This window comes from Gordionus sp. m RMFG-2023, chromosome 3, assembly GCF_954871325.1.
Source record: "Gordionus sp. m RMFG-2023 chromosome 3, tfGorSpeb1-WG-v2, whole genome shotgun sequence".
NCBI lineage: Eukaryota > Metazoa > Nematomorpha > Gordioida > Chordodea > Parachordodidae > Gordionus > Gordionus sp. m RMFG-2023.
This window is the reverse complement of record NC_088777.1, coordinates 46,022,040-46,038,232: the sequence shown is the minus strand read 5'-3', so window position 1 is coordinate 46,038,232 and position 16,193 is coordinate 46,022,040. Positions and strand designations below refer to the sequence as shown.

At 25.7% G+C, this 16,193-nt stretch overlaps 1 protein-coding gene across 1 annotated transcript in view; it reads left to right on the top strand.

The window, feature by feature from the left end:
* Positions 1 to 16,193, top strand: part of LOC135927043 (choline O-acetyltransferase-like) — a 39,841-nt gene that overhangs the window by 14,837 nt on the left and 8,811 nt on the right. Inside the window, exons 2-12 of the mRNA XM_065462979.1 lie at positions 2,108 to 2,156; positions 3,966 to 4,166; positions 4,501 to 4,619; positions 7,009 to 7,062; positions 7,769 to 7,899; positions 9,478 to 9,626; positions 10,281 to 10,464; positions 14,184 to 14,261; positions 14,319 to 14,437; positions 14,491 to 14,591; positions 16,041 to 16,166. Of these exons, the coding sequence (XP_065319051.1) occupies positions 2,115 to 2,156; positions 3,966 to 4,166; positions 4,501 to 4,619; positions 7,009 to 7,062; positions 7,769 to 7,899; positions 9,478 to 9,626; positions 10,281 to 10,464; positions 14,184 to 14,261; positions 14,319 to 14,437; positions 14,491 to 14,591; positions 16,041 to 16,166 (1,304 nt within the window). The 5' untranslated portion in view covers positions 2,108 to 2,114. The remainder of the gene's footprint in view (positions 1 to 2,107; positions 2,157 to 3,965; positions 4,167 to 4,500; positions 4,620 to 7,008; positions 7,063 to 7,768; positions 7,900 to 9,477; positions 9,627 to 10,280; positions 10,465 to 14,183; positions 14,262 to 14,318; positions 14,438 to 14,490; positions 14,592 to 16,040; positions 16,167 to 16,193) is intronic.

Genomic DNA, 16,193 nt, shown 5'->3' with positions numbered 1-16,193 from the left:
TTTATAATCGTTTTAGTTGGGTTATGATTATCTTTTACATAATATTTATTTTTCAATAATGTAGTTAATTTAATATAATTAGGCTTTATTTTCTGAAAAAATTCAAATTATAGTATATAATTGTTAATTATTTTTAAAAGTTAAAAAATGTATTATATAAATACTTATATTTTAAAAATGTTTATAATTTATACCTTTTAGATGGGCTTCACTTATTTTTTTCAAATTTTTTACATTATATTAATTATATAAACTTTATTACACATTTTTTTCTGTAATTATAGTATTTTAATTATTTTAAGAAGTTATTAACTACCATTCATTCATTTATTAATAATTATTAATTTAATAATTATTCATTCATTTATTGAATAATTAATTAATTCATTCATTTATTGATTAATTAATTAACATTTATTCGTTTATTCATTCACTCATATAAAACCTTTTTAAAACCAGAGTTGTTATTCACTACTTTTAAAAGTAGTGCGCTACCGCTATCGCTATTTATCAAAAAAAGTAGCGCGCTATTAGCTACTAATAGTAGCTAAAGCTACTTTTTAAGCTACTTTTTTTTAAAAAATTTAGAAACAAATTAGTTTTATTTTTTTGCTTATAATGTTAATGTATATTAATTATATAAAAATCAACATTTATAAATATTAAAATAAAGTTAGTTTTGATTATAAAAAAATTTTTGTAATAAAAATAGTAATTTGTTCATTTTATAAGTTTTTACTTTGTGTTACGTGTCCAACTCTCTGCCGTGGTACATATATATGATATCTCTGATAACTCTACTATTAGAGCATCTTTCATCACTTTAAAGTTATCTGCTATTTTATTCATTAGTGTCTGGCGACATAAAATTGTTGTACCAGGGGATAGTTTTAATCATCATGGTAAATGATGGATTATCAACCAAGGCCACTGGCTGAACTGTATTATATTATAAAATCAACAATAACTTTATCAGCCAAATTCTGAGAAATTGGCATTTGTATTATTAATTAATTTGGTTTGAAATGAAGTAGTCTTTTTGGATGTAGTGTCGCCTATACCAAAATTATTTAGATGTTTCTCCATATTCTTAAAACTATTGGCATGAACAATCTTATAAAATAAATACTATTAGAATGTAAAAATGACAATTTACCTTTAGGTGTTTCTTGAGGTTATAACTGGATTGATTTGAGAAAATATTTTTTTACATTTTAAACTAGCAAATTTGAAGATAGTTTTGGTTTTTATATTTATTTAAAATATTTTATAAATCTAGGGAATGGGAAATTTGTATTATAGCTAATAAGAACATTTTCTTCTCTGGTATCTTCCATTTCATTAATATCATTGTCTGAATCACTTTCAACGATTTGGATATCCATAAGTGATGACATTTTAAATTATTAACTCGGATTTAGGTTCATAATACAAATGAAAATATATTTCAATTTCAACTAATAAATCATAAAAATTATAATTAATTATGATTTTATATTTAAATTTTCATGTTTATACTTACCTTCATTATATTTTTTAAAAGTAGCTAAGTAGCGCAAAAAAACTAGCGCGCTAAAAAATTAAATAATTACAAAAAAAAGTAGCCGCTATTAGCTATAGCTACCATTAAAGATAGATCTACAAGTAGCTCGCTACTTTAACAGCTCTGTTTAAAACTATTCATGTCAAATAACAAAATTAATAAAGAAAACAAATATATCGGGCTATCGTTAATTAAAAAAAATTAGGTTATTTTTAAATTATTATATTCAAAGAGAATTTACTATAAGATTTAATATTTCTAATAAATCCAAAGAAGACATTATCAAACGAATGCAAATAAAACATATTGTTCAAAAAAAATAACATTTTATTTTATTTCATAAATTTATATATATTTTTATCCTTATTTTGTATATTCTTAATTTAGTCCATGATATCGCTAAATTAATAAAAGAAAGTTATTTCAAAAATGGTTGAACATAATCTAACTCCATCCGTAACCAATTATTGATCATATGCATTGCACTGAAACTTTAAAAAAAACTTTTTTCCTCCACAACATTTATATTAAAGATTGGTATTATATGATAAAAATTATTTTTAGGTTAATAATGGAAACAAAACGATACACTTCTCCAATGCTATACAGACAAGTAAAATCTAAAATATATTATTTCTGGTTATATCTAAATGTATTAAATGAATGCAAAACTATGTATAACCCATTAATAAACGTAATATAATACGTTTACATCATTCGTAGATTTTTCCCAGTTATTTTTTATAAATAGTTTTATACCAAATTGAGAAATGTAATATATCAGCCTAGTTCAAAAAATATAAAATAATATTTACATACACCCGGTTTGCCTGATTTAAGAATAAAATAATTACATGACAAGGAGATATTTAACTTTGGGGATCGAAGCGGCTTACTTCTTTATATAATGGTTTTTATGGAGTGGGAGAATGGAAACGAGCACACCTAAAATTTAAATTCAAGATCATTATGTGAATAAAAATATTAGCTAAAATGGAATTATTAAAACAAATTTAAGATTTATACAACAATAGTAATATTCGGCTAGGTATAAATCATAGATATAATTAATACAACTATTGTACCTCTATCTATAAACATTTAGTTTATTTATAAAACTTTTATGAACAGGTACTCGTATCACATGGGAGCAAGAGGGGGGGGTAGATTACAAACAAAAATGGGAGAGGGGGGGGGGGTAATGATAAAGGCATTCTTGCTAAATTTTTATGGATTCTTTAGCTAATATAGAATAATTTCTTTTCTTGGTAATTTTTATTTTTATTTCCTTTTTTGCAACTTTTTGATTCGAATTTGTATTTTTATTTGTTTGAGGGAGAGGGGTGAGAGGTAGTTACAAAGTGAAAGGAGGAGGATAAGGTAATATTGTTATTGGATTAAGGGGGGGGGGTTAAATGAGTGTCTGTATATGATTATATTATAAAAATATTTAGAATATAATACTATTTATAATAAAATTATTAGCAATAAAATTTCTTAAATAATTATTTAATAACCAATTTAATTGGCCATTAAAAAAATTAATTTTGCAAATTTAGGTTTTTATTTGTAGTTTGATCTTGTGCACTTATAATTTTATATCCTTACATCCTTAGTTTCGGTCAAAATTATTTAACCAAGCCATATCGTATCTACTCAACCGTACAGACCTAATTTTGGTTATATTTTATCTCTTGGAGTGTATAACTATTGACTCATACCTAGTGTTGTTAAACGGCTCATTTTGAGCCGATTTTTAAAAAAAGCTAACTCAATATTTTAGCCAGAAAAATATTGTTTAAGCCTCGAGATTTCTATAATATATGTCTGGAACTTTGTTCCTCCTATGAGCAAATCCTTTAGGCTTACGTAATATTTTTCTGGTAGAAATATTGAGTTAGCCATTTTTAAAAATCGGCTCAAAACGAGCCGTTTAACAACACTACTCATACCTATCTCCTATGTAATATTCTTAACTCACATCTAGCCTTTATATAGACTATCTCTTACGTAATATCTTTAATTCACATATGGCCTTTATATAGACTATTCATAGTTTAAGTGAAGAAGAAAAAATATATTATACAAAGAAAAGGGAATTTAGCACCCATTTATTGAAGCCCAGCCCATCCCCCTTTATTAAAATAGTGCATTAATAGGTAATTTAAAAAAAAAATTTAATACATTACATACCTAGGCATTTCATTGATGCACTTTTTGAAGGAGCTAGAGATTATTTTATTATATAATTTTTATGTATTTTATATAATTAATGGGAGTTTAAATAGTATTTTGAATTTTTATAATAAATTTAGTTGGCCAATATTTTTTTCCGGGTGATTTTTTTTACCAGGGGTTTTTTCAAATATCAAATTCAGAAAACGATTTATAATTTATTACCTTTCAACCCGTTTCATGTTAGATATCATGTTTACTAACACTACCTCTGCCTGAAATGGGAGAAACTTTATACAAGTATATTGAGAGCATCAAACCTTTCGTCGACAAAAAATATACGAAAAAATTGGAAGATTTTGTAAAGCTTGAAATTGGCACGCCAGATGGGATTGGACAAAAATTGAAGGAGGAATTAAATAGATACTCTAACGAGCACATTAATTGGGTAAATAATAATTTTACTAATTATTATCTTTAATTGAATTAAATATTCCTACTTTTTCTTCTAATTTACCTTGCTTTGCATCTCGATTCCTAATTTGGCGCTTGCTGGGTAGGATAATAAATTCAAAATTATCATTAAAATCAAATTTTCATGCGAAATCGTGAAAGATAGGTAAATATATAAGAGATAATAAGTATAATAATTTTAATTAATAAAAAAATTAATGATATTTTCCGTCAGTTTTGATAAGATTTTCTGTTTCTTTCTAAAAATAAATTGAGTCTTCTATATAAATTATATTAAAAATGTGCATTTTTAAAAAAATAAAATCTAGGCTTATGAACCTTGGTTGCGTGAAATGTATTTAAATCAAAGATTACCTTTACCCATAAATTTCAATCCTGGAATGGTGATGCCAAGACAAACTTTTGAAACATTAGATTCCTTTTGTTGGTATATTAATTCCTTATTAACGAATATATTTGTTTACAATGAAACCACATAGGATTATCTATAAGCCCGAGCCTATATTGGGAGTAGTAGTTTTTAGGGGTCCTGCACCCTAAAATAAATTAATGCCATAACACCAAGGAAATTTTACTAAAAATTATATAATGGCGATCATGAATTTAAACCTATACCTCTTTGTAATTTTTCTTTGCTAGAATTTAATAACTAAAAAATAAAATTTAAGTCTCTAACTCCAAATAGAGTCTGAGATACAGACCTATTTAGGTAGAAAAATGGGGTATTTTGGGCAAAATACTCTGCCTTTAGTTTTAGATATATTTGGGTATCATTGAGCTAGATTAGAAGTGTTATTTAAATTTCTTTACATAGCCTACCATTAAGCTTTTAAAGATAATTAACTATATAAAAAAAAATAAGGTCAAAAAGCGGAAACGCATATGATCAAAATAAAATCTGATTTTTCTTTCTTTCTCTCAATGAATGATTAGCCAGAATAAATCATTAACAATTATCGTAAAAATTTGCAGATACTGCTGTAAAAAATTAGATGCTCATTTCCTTCAACATCCATATTTCACGAGGATTTTATTAATGATTAAGTTATTGATGGTTACCAAATTCATGGACCCTAGTAACGAGAAGACTATTTTACAATTGAATTCATGGAAAGGGTGCTTTATCCTACCCAAATATTATAAGGTTGATTAGTTTTTTTTCGATATTATATTATAGGTAATTTAAAAAATTTTATAATTCCGACTAAAACAGTCATATAGATAAAAACCATTATTAATATAGATTAAAGGAAAGTTCCAATTGAAGAAAAGATTAATTTTATGCAATCTCATGGAATTATATTATAATTAGGATACTCCTAATGATATAAAGGTAGGCTTAATATATTTGCAAATACAAGACCAAATTTTTTAATTTAAAATTTATCAAAGATATTCCTGGGTGCAGTAGCTCAATACAATAATTTTAAAAAAGCAATAATCTAAGCCATCATGAACTTGATTTAGGAATCAAAGTGGCATGAATTTTTTTTGTAATAGGTCATGTTAAACAGGATTGCAGCAAGAGTCAACCTTGAGGATCCATATGAGTTATACATCTTGGATTTATTTAATTATTGTCAAGCAAATATTGCTGGAATTAATTCGCATATGGATTATGAATATGGAAAAATATCTTGTTCTAAAGGCTGCATCCATTCCTAGCTTATAAAAGTTTCATGCGTTTATGCTTAGGGAAAATTTTGTGTAATTATGAGAGGAAAAAAATTCAATTCTTAAAATAAATTAGCCAATGCACCCTCCCCCTTCAAAAATATTTTTTTTCCCCAGATCTTTAGTAACTATTATTTAAATAATAAACATAAAATATTGTATATCTTTTGATTTATATTACAATTATATTATAATTAATATCAAATATTTCTAAAGAATATTTGCAAATTCTTATGATTAAAATTTATATCTTAAACTTGAGCTCAGCCCAACTTGAAAATTTGCACATTTATTAATTAATCTAATATTCACACATAAAAAAAAATTTGAAAGAAAAATGCCTAATTGATATTCCTTTCCGGATTTCTATTTCAGGTTTTTGACATCTAAAAATTTTTAAGAATATTTAACATTATTTTACTTTAAAGGCCTACTATTATGCTATATAAAGAATATTAAATAAAGCTTCTAGAAAGATATATCTGAAACTAAATAGAGTGTATTTTGCCAAAATTTAGAGGCCCATAGCTCAGCCGCTCTTTCCTTTTCTTAGTTATAATATATAAAAACTCATGCAAAATTTTTAAAAAATTCTGAAGGGGTCGGGTTGAAAATCATGTATTTTTTGGTGATTTGTCATGGAATCCAGCATAATCATTTAGAACAATCTAGTTAATAGATAAAATGTGTGTATAAATTTTCAAAATTTTATTCCACCCCCTTCCGTTTTTTCAAACAAATATAAATTCATGATTATGGGACTGCTTACATTTGAAAAGATTTTATATAGATGACAGTCAAGGATTTATAAGAAAGTTAGAACTAGTGAAGACTGAAGACAATGTTCATTTAATTAATCAGAAATTTATTTCTTCTTCTTCGTCTTATTGACTAAAAATAAATTTTAATAATATATTTTTTCTATGATTTTAAGCTAAAATTCTGCACCCTTTCTTTAAAATGATAAAGAATTAATTATTATAGTACTACGATCAATGTTCATTAATTATTTTTTTCTTTGATAATCATATGTCATCCATCATCTCCTTTTTAAAGTTTTGTTATATTGATAAAGTTATCATTTAAATTGTGAAAAATTAAACTATTTCAAAAAAAAATTATAAATTTATTGATACGATTAGGTTTGCAGCTAAAGTAATAAACGGCATCCTGATTTTCAAAGCTATGATCGAAAAGTAATATTTATATATTTTAAAAAAAAATTCAATCCATTTATACTATGCTATCAGTGGCGTAGACAGCATTTTTCCATCAGAAGGGGGGGGTTTAAATTTTATTGGATGGGGGGGGGGAAGGAGAGGCTCCACTCCAAACCTTTTGTCAGTTTTCGACCGGTTTCCCCCTATAAACAATTATTATTTTTTCCGTTATCTTTATCATCTTAAAGATACTGGAAGCACTAATTCTAAAATATTCCAATGTTTTGTGCCTTATTGGTTTCTGATTTTAGCCAGTTTAGTCAGGGAAAAAAAATTAGTGATAACAAAATTTTGGCCAACTTACCAATGTTTACTGCTTAATTGTTAATTAATTTAATCCGTTTGGTAAACAGTCGAAAGAAAAAGAAAATTGGCATCATAATAGAAAGAAAAATATATAAAAAAACTATATCTGTGGTTAGTAATATTTATTAACTGATGAAAATATGAGGACCACAAAAAGAAACTGAGTTATAAACACAATGAAAGCTATGACATCATTCTCAAACTTATACTAATCCATTAGGTATGGCTATATTAGTACATTGTATTGTTTTATACAGTAGATGATTTCTAGGGAAAAAAGATTATTGGTAAAAAATAAAATTTTTTGGCAGAATAGAGTACTCTTTGAGACCAAAAAATGCTTTGCAGGCCCTTTTCATGTGTAATTGCACTTTAGATTCCCTGCCTATAACAAAACATTGCCTTTTATTTTAGCTACCTTACCGAGTAGCACCTGCACCAATGAAAAGTCTTTTTCAACTTTGAAAAGGTTAAAAACCTATTTAAGAAACAGCACCGGTGAAAGCGGTTTAAATGGATTCGCAATATTAAATATTTATAAGGATATTATTCTAGATAAAAATTTGATTTTAGGTGAATTAGTCAAATCTCAGTGAAAAGTAGACCTCTCTTTATAAATTCAAATTGATGAAAATTTTTATAAGTCATAATATTTATATATTATACTAAAAATATTTTGCATTTGCAATAAGAATTAGTGATCTACATCGGGCCTAATTTTTCAAGCCCGGCCCGAAATTATTTTTAAAAAGTTTTGCCGTCCCGAAAAAATTTTTGTCGGCCGGCCCTATAAAAACTAGATGTGCCATATATAATATATCTTTTATTTTGAGTAATTATAATAATGAATAAAATTAATACATAAAAAATTTAACATAAAATTGATATATTTTAAAAAATTTCCAAGGCCCTACCAATCCGGCCCGAATTTTTTTAAAAAATATTAGGCCCGACCCAGCCCAATCCCGATTTTCCTACTTTTGCAGATCTCTATTAAGAATTATTTATGTTTTATTAATATACTCATTTGAATAAATTATAATTGTTAAATTAGAATTTTTTTTAAATACCGCACAAGAATTACTCATATTTTATTGTAATTTTATTTTTTTTAAATACCGCACAAAAATTACTCATATTTTATTGTAATTTTATTTTTTTAAAATATAGTTATTTAGAATAAATTTTTATATAATCTATATAAAATTTCTACATTTTGTATTTTATTTTATATTATCATTAAAATAAATACATAGTTAAATAAAGGGGTGTATAAATAAAACCTATATTCTCTGCAAAATTTTATTATATGCATATTATTTTTAACGTGATCATAAAATGGGAGGTTTTTTTTTTTTGGGGGGGGGGGGTGGGTTATTTTTCTTTCTTTCTACATCGAATGGATTGAATTAATTTACAATTGTCTAAACATTGATAATTTTTTAAGAATAATGTTTTCAGTAGTGTATTAATCATAAATTTACCCAACTTAGTAATATTTTTTTCATTTATGCTGGCTACTATAGTGGTTAGACACTAATAAAGCACAAAATATTGGCAAATTTTTCCCCCAACCCCCCCTCCAACTTCCATAGATCAATCCTGGCTACGCTACTGAGTCAGCCAAAGATATTTATGTCTGATATTTATGTTGTGCGTATTTTATACTATTTTTAGACCCATATGGTAGATAATATAAAGAAAAATATTATTAGCAAAATAAATAATTAAAATGAATATCATGCCAGAAAAATTATAGAAACATTAACAATATATATATCAATCAGTTTTTCCAGTAAATAAGTAAAAACCAGTTATAAGCCAAATAAAACGGCATGCCCTAGAAGTCATAGTTTATAATTAGAATATTAGTAATATCAATTCTTAATAAATAATGGCTATAAATTAAATTTTAATTAATTATAAAATAAATTAGGTGTTATGGGGGGGAGTTTAGCCACAAAATCTTTCTCTGTGCCACTGTATAGTCTAGCTATACTATCTGATAAATAAATTTAATAATTCTATAGTTTCAATATGAAGGAGCTGTATTTTATATTGTTCAAAGAAATAAATTAAATACAGATCTCGTGAGTGAGAGATATCATCAACATTTATGTATGCAACAATATCAACATCTATTCGATTGCTATCGGTGTCCTCGTTTAGTGCAAGATGTATGGCTATTTAGCAAAAATAAATCCAAACATATAATTGTCATGTATAAAAATCAGGTTATTTTTGAAATACTATCCTATTTTTTTAAGATATAAAATAAATAACGGGGATTGGAAATCTATAAAAAGTAGCTTGACCAAAGCAACTAGTTTTGTAGCTGTGTCTTCCAAGAATTAGTAAGTATTCTTGAGCTTATAGTTTAGCTACCTTTTTTTATAAGCAGCGTATAGTTATTACTAGCTATAATTTATTTTAAAGCAATTCTGTTATACTTTAAAAAATTTTTGGTGCGATCTTATTTTATCTACCAATCCCCTACCTTTATATATATATATATAAATATATATATTTCAATAAAATCTTGTAAAAATTAATGTGATAATATTATTAAATCTTTACAATGCTCTCTTGCCTTATTTTTTTTTTTAAATTTTAAATAGCCGTTTGAATAGTGATTTTTAGACTCAAATAAAGGAAATAAGTATTTTTAAGCACATTTTAAAGAGTTCATTGTCAAAATCATTATAATGTTTTTTAACAGAATACGCTTCTAAATAAGAATTCATAATTAAGAATAAAAATTAAGGCCAGTTGGGTACAAGTAATTTTAACTATATAGAAAAAAAAATATTTATGCCTAGTTAATATGCTGATTTCCTCTTTATTACTTAATATGAAATATCCTTACATTTGAATATATATATATATAGATTTACAAAGTGGAGATAATGGATGATATGGAAATGATAAATATCCCCTCATTGAAAAGAGTCCTAGAAAAATTAATTACTGATATAGATAACGATAACGATTTTAACATATCAAACTCCGTATCTTATTTAACAACTCTACCTCGAAGTGACTGGGCTCTTATCAGAGATAAGCTATTACTAAGTTAATCATATAAATAAAAAAAATTAAATTACATAAATTGCCAATGGTAGTTTTCACGTTCTATAATTTTATTCAAGATTTTATTATACAAAAATTTAATCTATTTCTAATTTTTTTCCCCCTTCCATATATATCAGTTATATCAGTGTTTTTTATTATTTAAAAGTGGGAAACGGTTGTAAATAAATTTATTTGATTGAGATAATGCCTCTTTTAATTAACGTTTAAATCGAGAACTTAGAATTTTCAGGGATTGGAGAATAATTATTCTTCCAAAACCGTTTCAAATGTTATGGTGCTGTCCAAATAATATTTAGTAATTCTGGACAACATTTCCTCTCCTCACTAGCACCTCAATGGAATTAAACAAATTATTTATTAAGTAAAATAGCAGGTAGTGGAGACTGGAACTTGTTGAACCGTTGAGCGTGATAAACAGTTTGATCCAATTTTTAAATTAATGATGGTAGGATATTTAAATTGGGCTCCTATTTAATCACTCTATTTAATGAAATTTTCAGAAAAGAAACTCCTTAAATGCACATAAAAAATACTAAATGCTCAGAATTATCTCTTAAAGCTCAGATAAAAAACTTAATTACCCAGAAAAATACTAACTAATCAGATATAAAAAAGAAACGTTCAGAATTAAACCCGAACCGGTTAGAAAGATATATGAAACACTCAAAACTATTCACTTAATTGTTCCAAAATATTTTTTTCTTACTACTATTGATTTTAAGAATTTGTATACTATTAAAAAAAATATTGACCCCTTCTGGTTCACATGACTAATTACATAAATTGCCAATGGTAGTTTTCACGTTCTATAATTTTATTCAAGATTTTATTATACAAAAATTTAATCTATTTCTAATTTTTTTCCCCCTTCCATATATATCAGTTATATCAGTGTTTTTTATTATTTAAAAGTGGGAAACGGTTGTAAATAAATTTATTTGATTGAGATAATGCCTCTTTTAATTAACGTTTAAATCGAGAACTTAGAATTTTCAGGGATTGGAGAATAATTATTCTTCCAAAACCGTTTCAAATGTTATGGTGCTGTCCAAATAATATTTAGTAATTCTGGACAACATTTCCTCTCCTCACTAGCACCTCAATGGAATTAAACAAATTATTTATTAAGTAAAATAGCAGGTAGTGGAGACTGGAACTTGTTGAACCGTTGAGCGTGATAAACAGTTTGATCCAATTTTTAAATTAATGATGGTAGGATATTTAAATTGGGCTCCTATTTAATCACTCTATTTAATGAAATTTTCAGAAAAGAAACTCCTTAAATGCACATAAAAAATACTAAATGCTCAGAATTATCTCTTAAAGCTCAGATAAAAAACTTAATTACCCAGAAAAATACTAACTAATCAGATATAAAAAAGAAACGTTCAGAATTAAACCCGAACCGGTTAGAAAGATATATGAAACACTCAAAACTATTCACTTAATTGTTCCAAAATATTTTTTTCTAATTTCAATTATAATATTATGTTATGCCCCTCCCCCGTTGTCTTAGTCATTGCCGGTTCCTCTAACTACAAATTAATGGTTAAGCGGGCTAACATTAAATAATGAATCTTTTGATTTGTAATGGGGTAAATTAAAAATTCAGTATATTATATTTATAACTTTCCCTAAAACCTATTTTGAAAGATATGAAAATTGAATGTAAAATTTAGAATATTTTATACCCAAGAAAATACTAAATTTCCCGTTTGTCATAATTTTATTAATTATTCTTGGAATCATAACCGACATATAAATCTATTTAATGAATCCAAACCCAACCTGGAAATTGTTATATATTAATGTATGATTTAATATGTTATGTATGTAACCGAGTCAAAGCAAACCAATATTAATGGTTCTTAACTTTCGTACCATTTGATATTCTGGGAAGTAGGGGAGACTGGGGTTAGGAAAACTAGGGGGGGGGCAAACCTGTATGATTGGTATTTAATTTAAGCTAAGAAATCATAATGTCTCCTAGATCCTTATTTTTATATGTCCAAAATATTTATTAAATTAACAAAAATTAAGTTATTTTTATATATAATTAGCTTAATTTAAAAGTATTATGATATTTTGAACAATAAAATAATAAAATTATTCTATACTTGTCATTATTAATAAATAACTATAGACTAAGAAAACTAATGGGTTAGGAAGCCCCTTGCAGCAATTTACCTAACCCCGCTATTGAGGCTTGCTGGGCAAGATTTTAACTTTCGCAAAAAATAAAATTTCAAATATATGATTATTTTTTTTAAATATATTTATAAAGCACCTTTATAGAGTCTAGTTATAGGTATCAATTCATAAATTGTTCCTTATAATATCTAAAAATATACAAGAGTTATAGCAGATTATTCAAAAATCATTTAATATCTATAGATACTAATAACTAAACACTGTATAGGAATACTGTCACAATTTAATAATATATTATCATTTCATTTGAATAAACCATTAGATTCCCTGCATTTATAATAAACAAAAATGTTATTTTTATTCCTTAAGATTGATATTTATATAATAATTTAATATTTTATTGCTTAAATTTTATTTATTAAAAAATTTGGTCAAAATATATATCAAAATTAAAACATTTTTATGATCTTTTAAATAAATTGAGGACATACAATAAATACTTGTTTTCGTTTTCGTTGCATTTTTTAAAATAATTCATTATTTAAACCTGATTGCTATATCAACATGGATAAAAAATTCAATTGTTACATTGATATTCAACACTTAATTTCACCAGGATTTGGGGGGGGGGGGTTGAATGTTTTTTAGTATAATATTTCAATATGGGTATCAAGTAAAAGCCAATAAAGATCAATTGATTATATTGATATTCATCTCTTCAATGTGGGTATTTGGTAGGGTTGGGGTTAAAAATATCCTGGTATAATATATCAAATGAAAGCTAAGGAGATTAATTGGCTAAATTGATTAATATCACTCTACGTCTTCAGGGTGAGTGTGGTAATATTTTGAATGGATCAATTGAATATATGAAAATTATAAATTATTCGTGGGGTGAAGAAGCCAAAAAAATTCTAACATAGTATTTCGATATTAGTATTTTATAAAGCTAATATAAAGATCAATTGATAACATTGTAATTTTTATCATCACTATATCTTTGGGCTATTCTGACATTTCAAACATGGGAATAATTCCCTATACTTTTTTTGATATTATAATTAAACTGTTAACTATTTTTTAGAAAATATGTTAACTATATTACTTTCACAAACAATAATAATTTGCTAGCCAAAAAATTTAAAAACTAAGAATAAATAGCCAGTAAAAATAAATAAAAATGGTTGCTGAATTTATTTATTTTTTATATTTATGGCGCCATACAATATTCTAAATGTTCTATTTTTTTTGGAAATTTTTTAGGGCCAAAATTAGCTCGGCCAGAAATTTTAATTGAAAAATATAAATTATATCATATTTACAAGGGTATTTACAAATTACTTTCTCTTTGCCTTAATTCCTCGGAATATTATAATGATGATTTATTTGTTTTTCTTCTTCTAATAATTAAAAAAAAGAGTTTAAAATTTAGAAAAACAGTTTTCAGACCCTGGTCTAGCCTGGTTTAATTATTTATTATGTATTCCTTCTTAAGATTTCATGCAGGGTTTTAATTATGTGTTTTTTTTAAAATAAATAAATATTAGATAATAAAAATCGCACCTCTTTAAACGCCATAGAAACTTGCCTATTTTGTCTCTGTTTGGATGAAGAGATTGACGAAAGTAAAAATAACTGTATTGTGGTATGGAATATTGTTAACATATTTAAATTTATCTTAGATACTTTCGCGTTTAAAAAAAACGTTGCGCGCAACGATGAATCCCTATTCTTTCAAGCTATTCATGGAGGTGGAGTCACGAACAATTCCGGAAATCGTTGGTTCGATAAAACGATTCAAGTAAAATCAAATACAATGTTAATAATAGTGAAAATATTTTTTTTTAAATGTAGGTAATTATTGGGAAAGATGGATTCTATGGTTTATCGTATGAACATTCTGTTTGCGAAGCTTTAGTCATAATTAGACTTTTTGAATTCGTTCTGAAAAATATGTAAGTTATCTCAACAAAAATAAATATTGCAGATATTCTATACACTGGTAGGTTCTAGGTCTCTAAAAAAAATTGTTGAATCCAATCCCATTTATCAATACTATTGATCACATCCACTATTCCATATTTTAAATAAATTTTAAAGCCATCCAATTTTATATTTTATTTTTTTTAACCCAGGTTCAAATTGAAGCATCTATAATTATTAATTTTAATAAACGATTAAGTTGTAAGTAATGGATTCACAAATACCTAATTAATAAAAGTATTTTTTATTGGAGCAATAATAAAAAATGCTAAGGGGTTGGTCTACCCATTAAAAATTCAAATCGATGAAATCGCTGATATCTCTGAGCCCCCGGTTAATAACATAGTTGGCATTGGCCCCAATATTTTGCACTACTTTTTGTGTTTACAATCAAATTATCAAATATATTATGTCATATTAGGTTGGAATTTATTGGTAACAAGAACATTAGAACGATCTTTAGACCTAAAAAAAAGCTGATTTAACCAGAAATGCATTTTAACATGTACAAGAAGTATACCCACATTGTGATTTTCTTATATAATTTTGCCTAGGTTTGAATTAATCTTAATTTATACCCATTTTTATATAGATTTTTTTTTCGTATAAATTAAATTATACAAAAGTTCATGGTAAAAATTGTTTGAAGGGATGCATTTCCGGTCAGATTAGATTTTTTAGATTTAAAAATGGCCTTGTGAGATTCCGATCCTCTAGATTCCATATGCCAATACGACAAATATATATGTTAGTGGCAATGTGTTTTATCCGATCATTATTTTCAACTTTAAATCATTTTTGGAGTGCGTTTTTTAAATTTAAAAATCTGATTTTATTGGAAATGTATTCCACCATGTCTGGAATACCTATCTTATGAATTGTAGATAATTTTCGCATGAACTTTAAAATTTAGTATAATTTATATTAGATTTTCCACATATTTTTAATATAAATTTTAGATGACTCAAAGATTAACAGAAAAATTGTCTATAATTCATAATAAAGGTATTCCAAACATGATGAATATATTTCCGGTAGAATCCGATTTTTAAATTTAAAATAAAAACATACTCAAAAATTAATTTAAAATTGAAAAAATAACAATATTGTTGAAAAAAACTCATTGACACAAACACACATATATATATATATACTAAATTCAATAATATTCAATAATCTTTTCCACTTTTTCCTTTAGCTTTCACCTTTTCTGGTGGTAAGCTCTTTCAATATCTCTTTCCATTTTACATTTTACATTATTCATACAATCCATTTTATTCAATTTATATTTAATGATATTGGCTATAAATTAAATTGCATATTTTCCATTCATCATTATATTACTTTTAAAATCTAATGGATAATATGCTTGTTTTTATCCTTTTGATATTTACTATATTATTTGTTATAATTATCATTAGAAGGGATGATGAAAGTAACAAAGATATGATTATAAATTCTGATCCTGCAATGGCTAATAAACTGTTATGGAACCTTAATGTGGAATTGCAAGATTCAATCATACGAGCAGTTGAATTGTTTCAAATGTAAATTAATATAAAATTATACAGTAT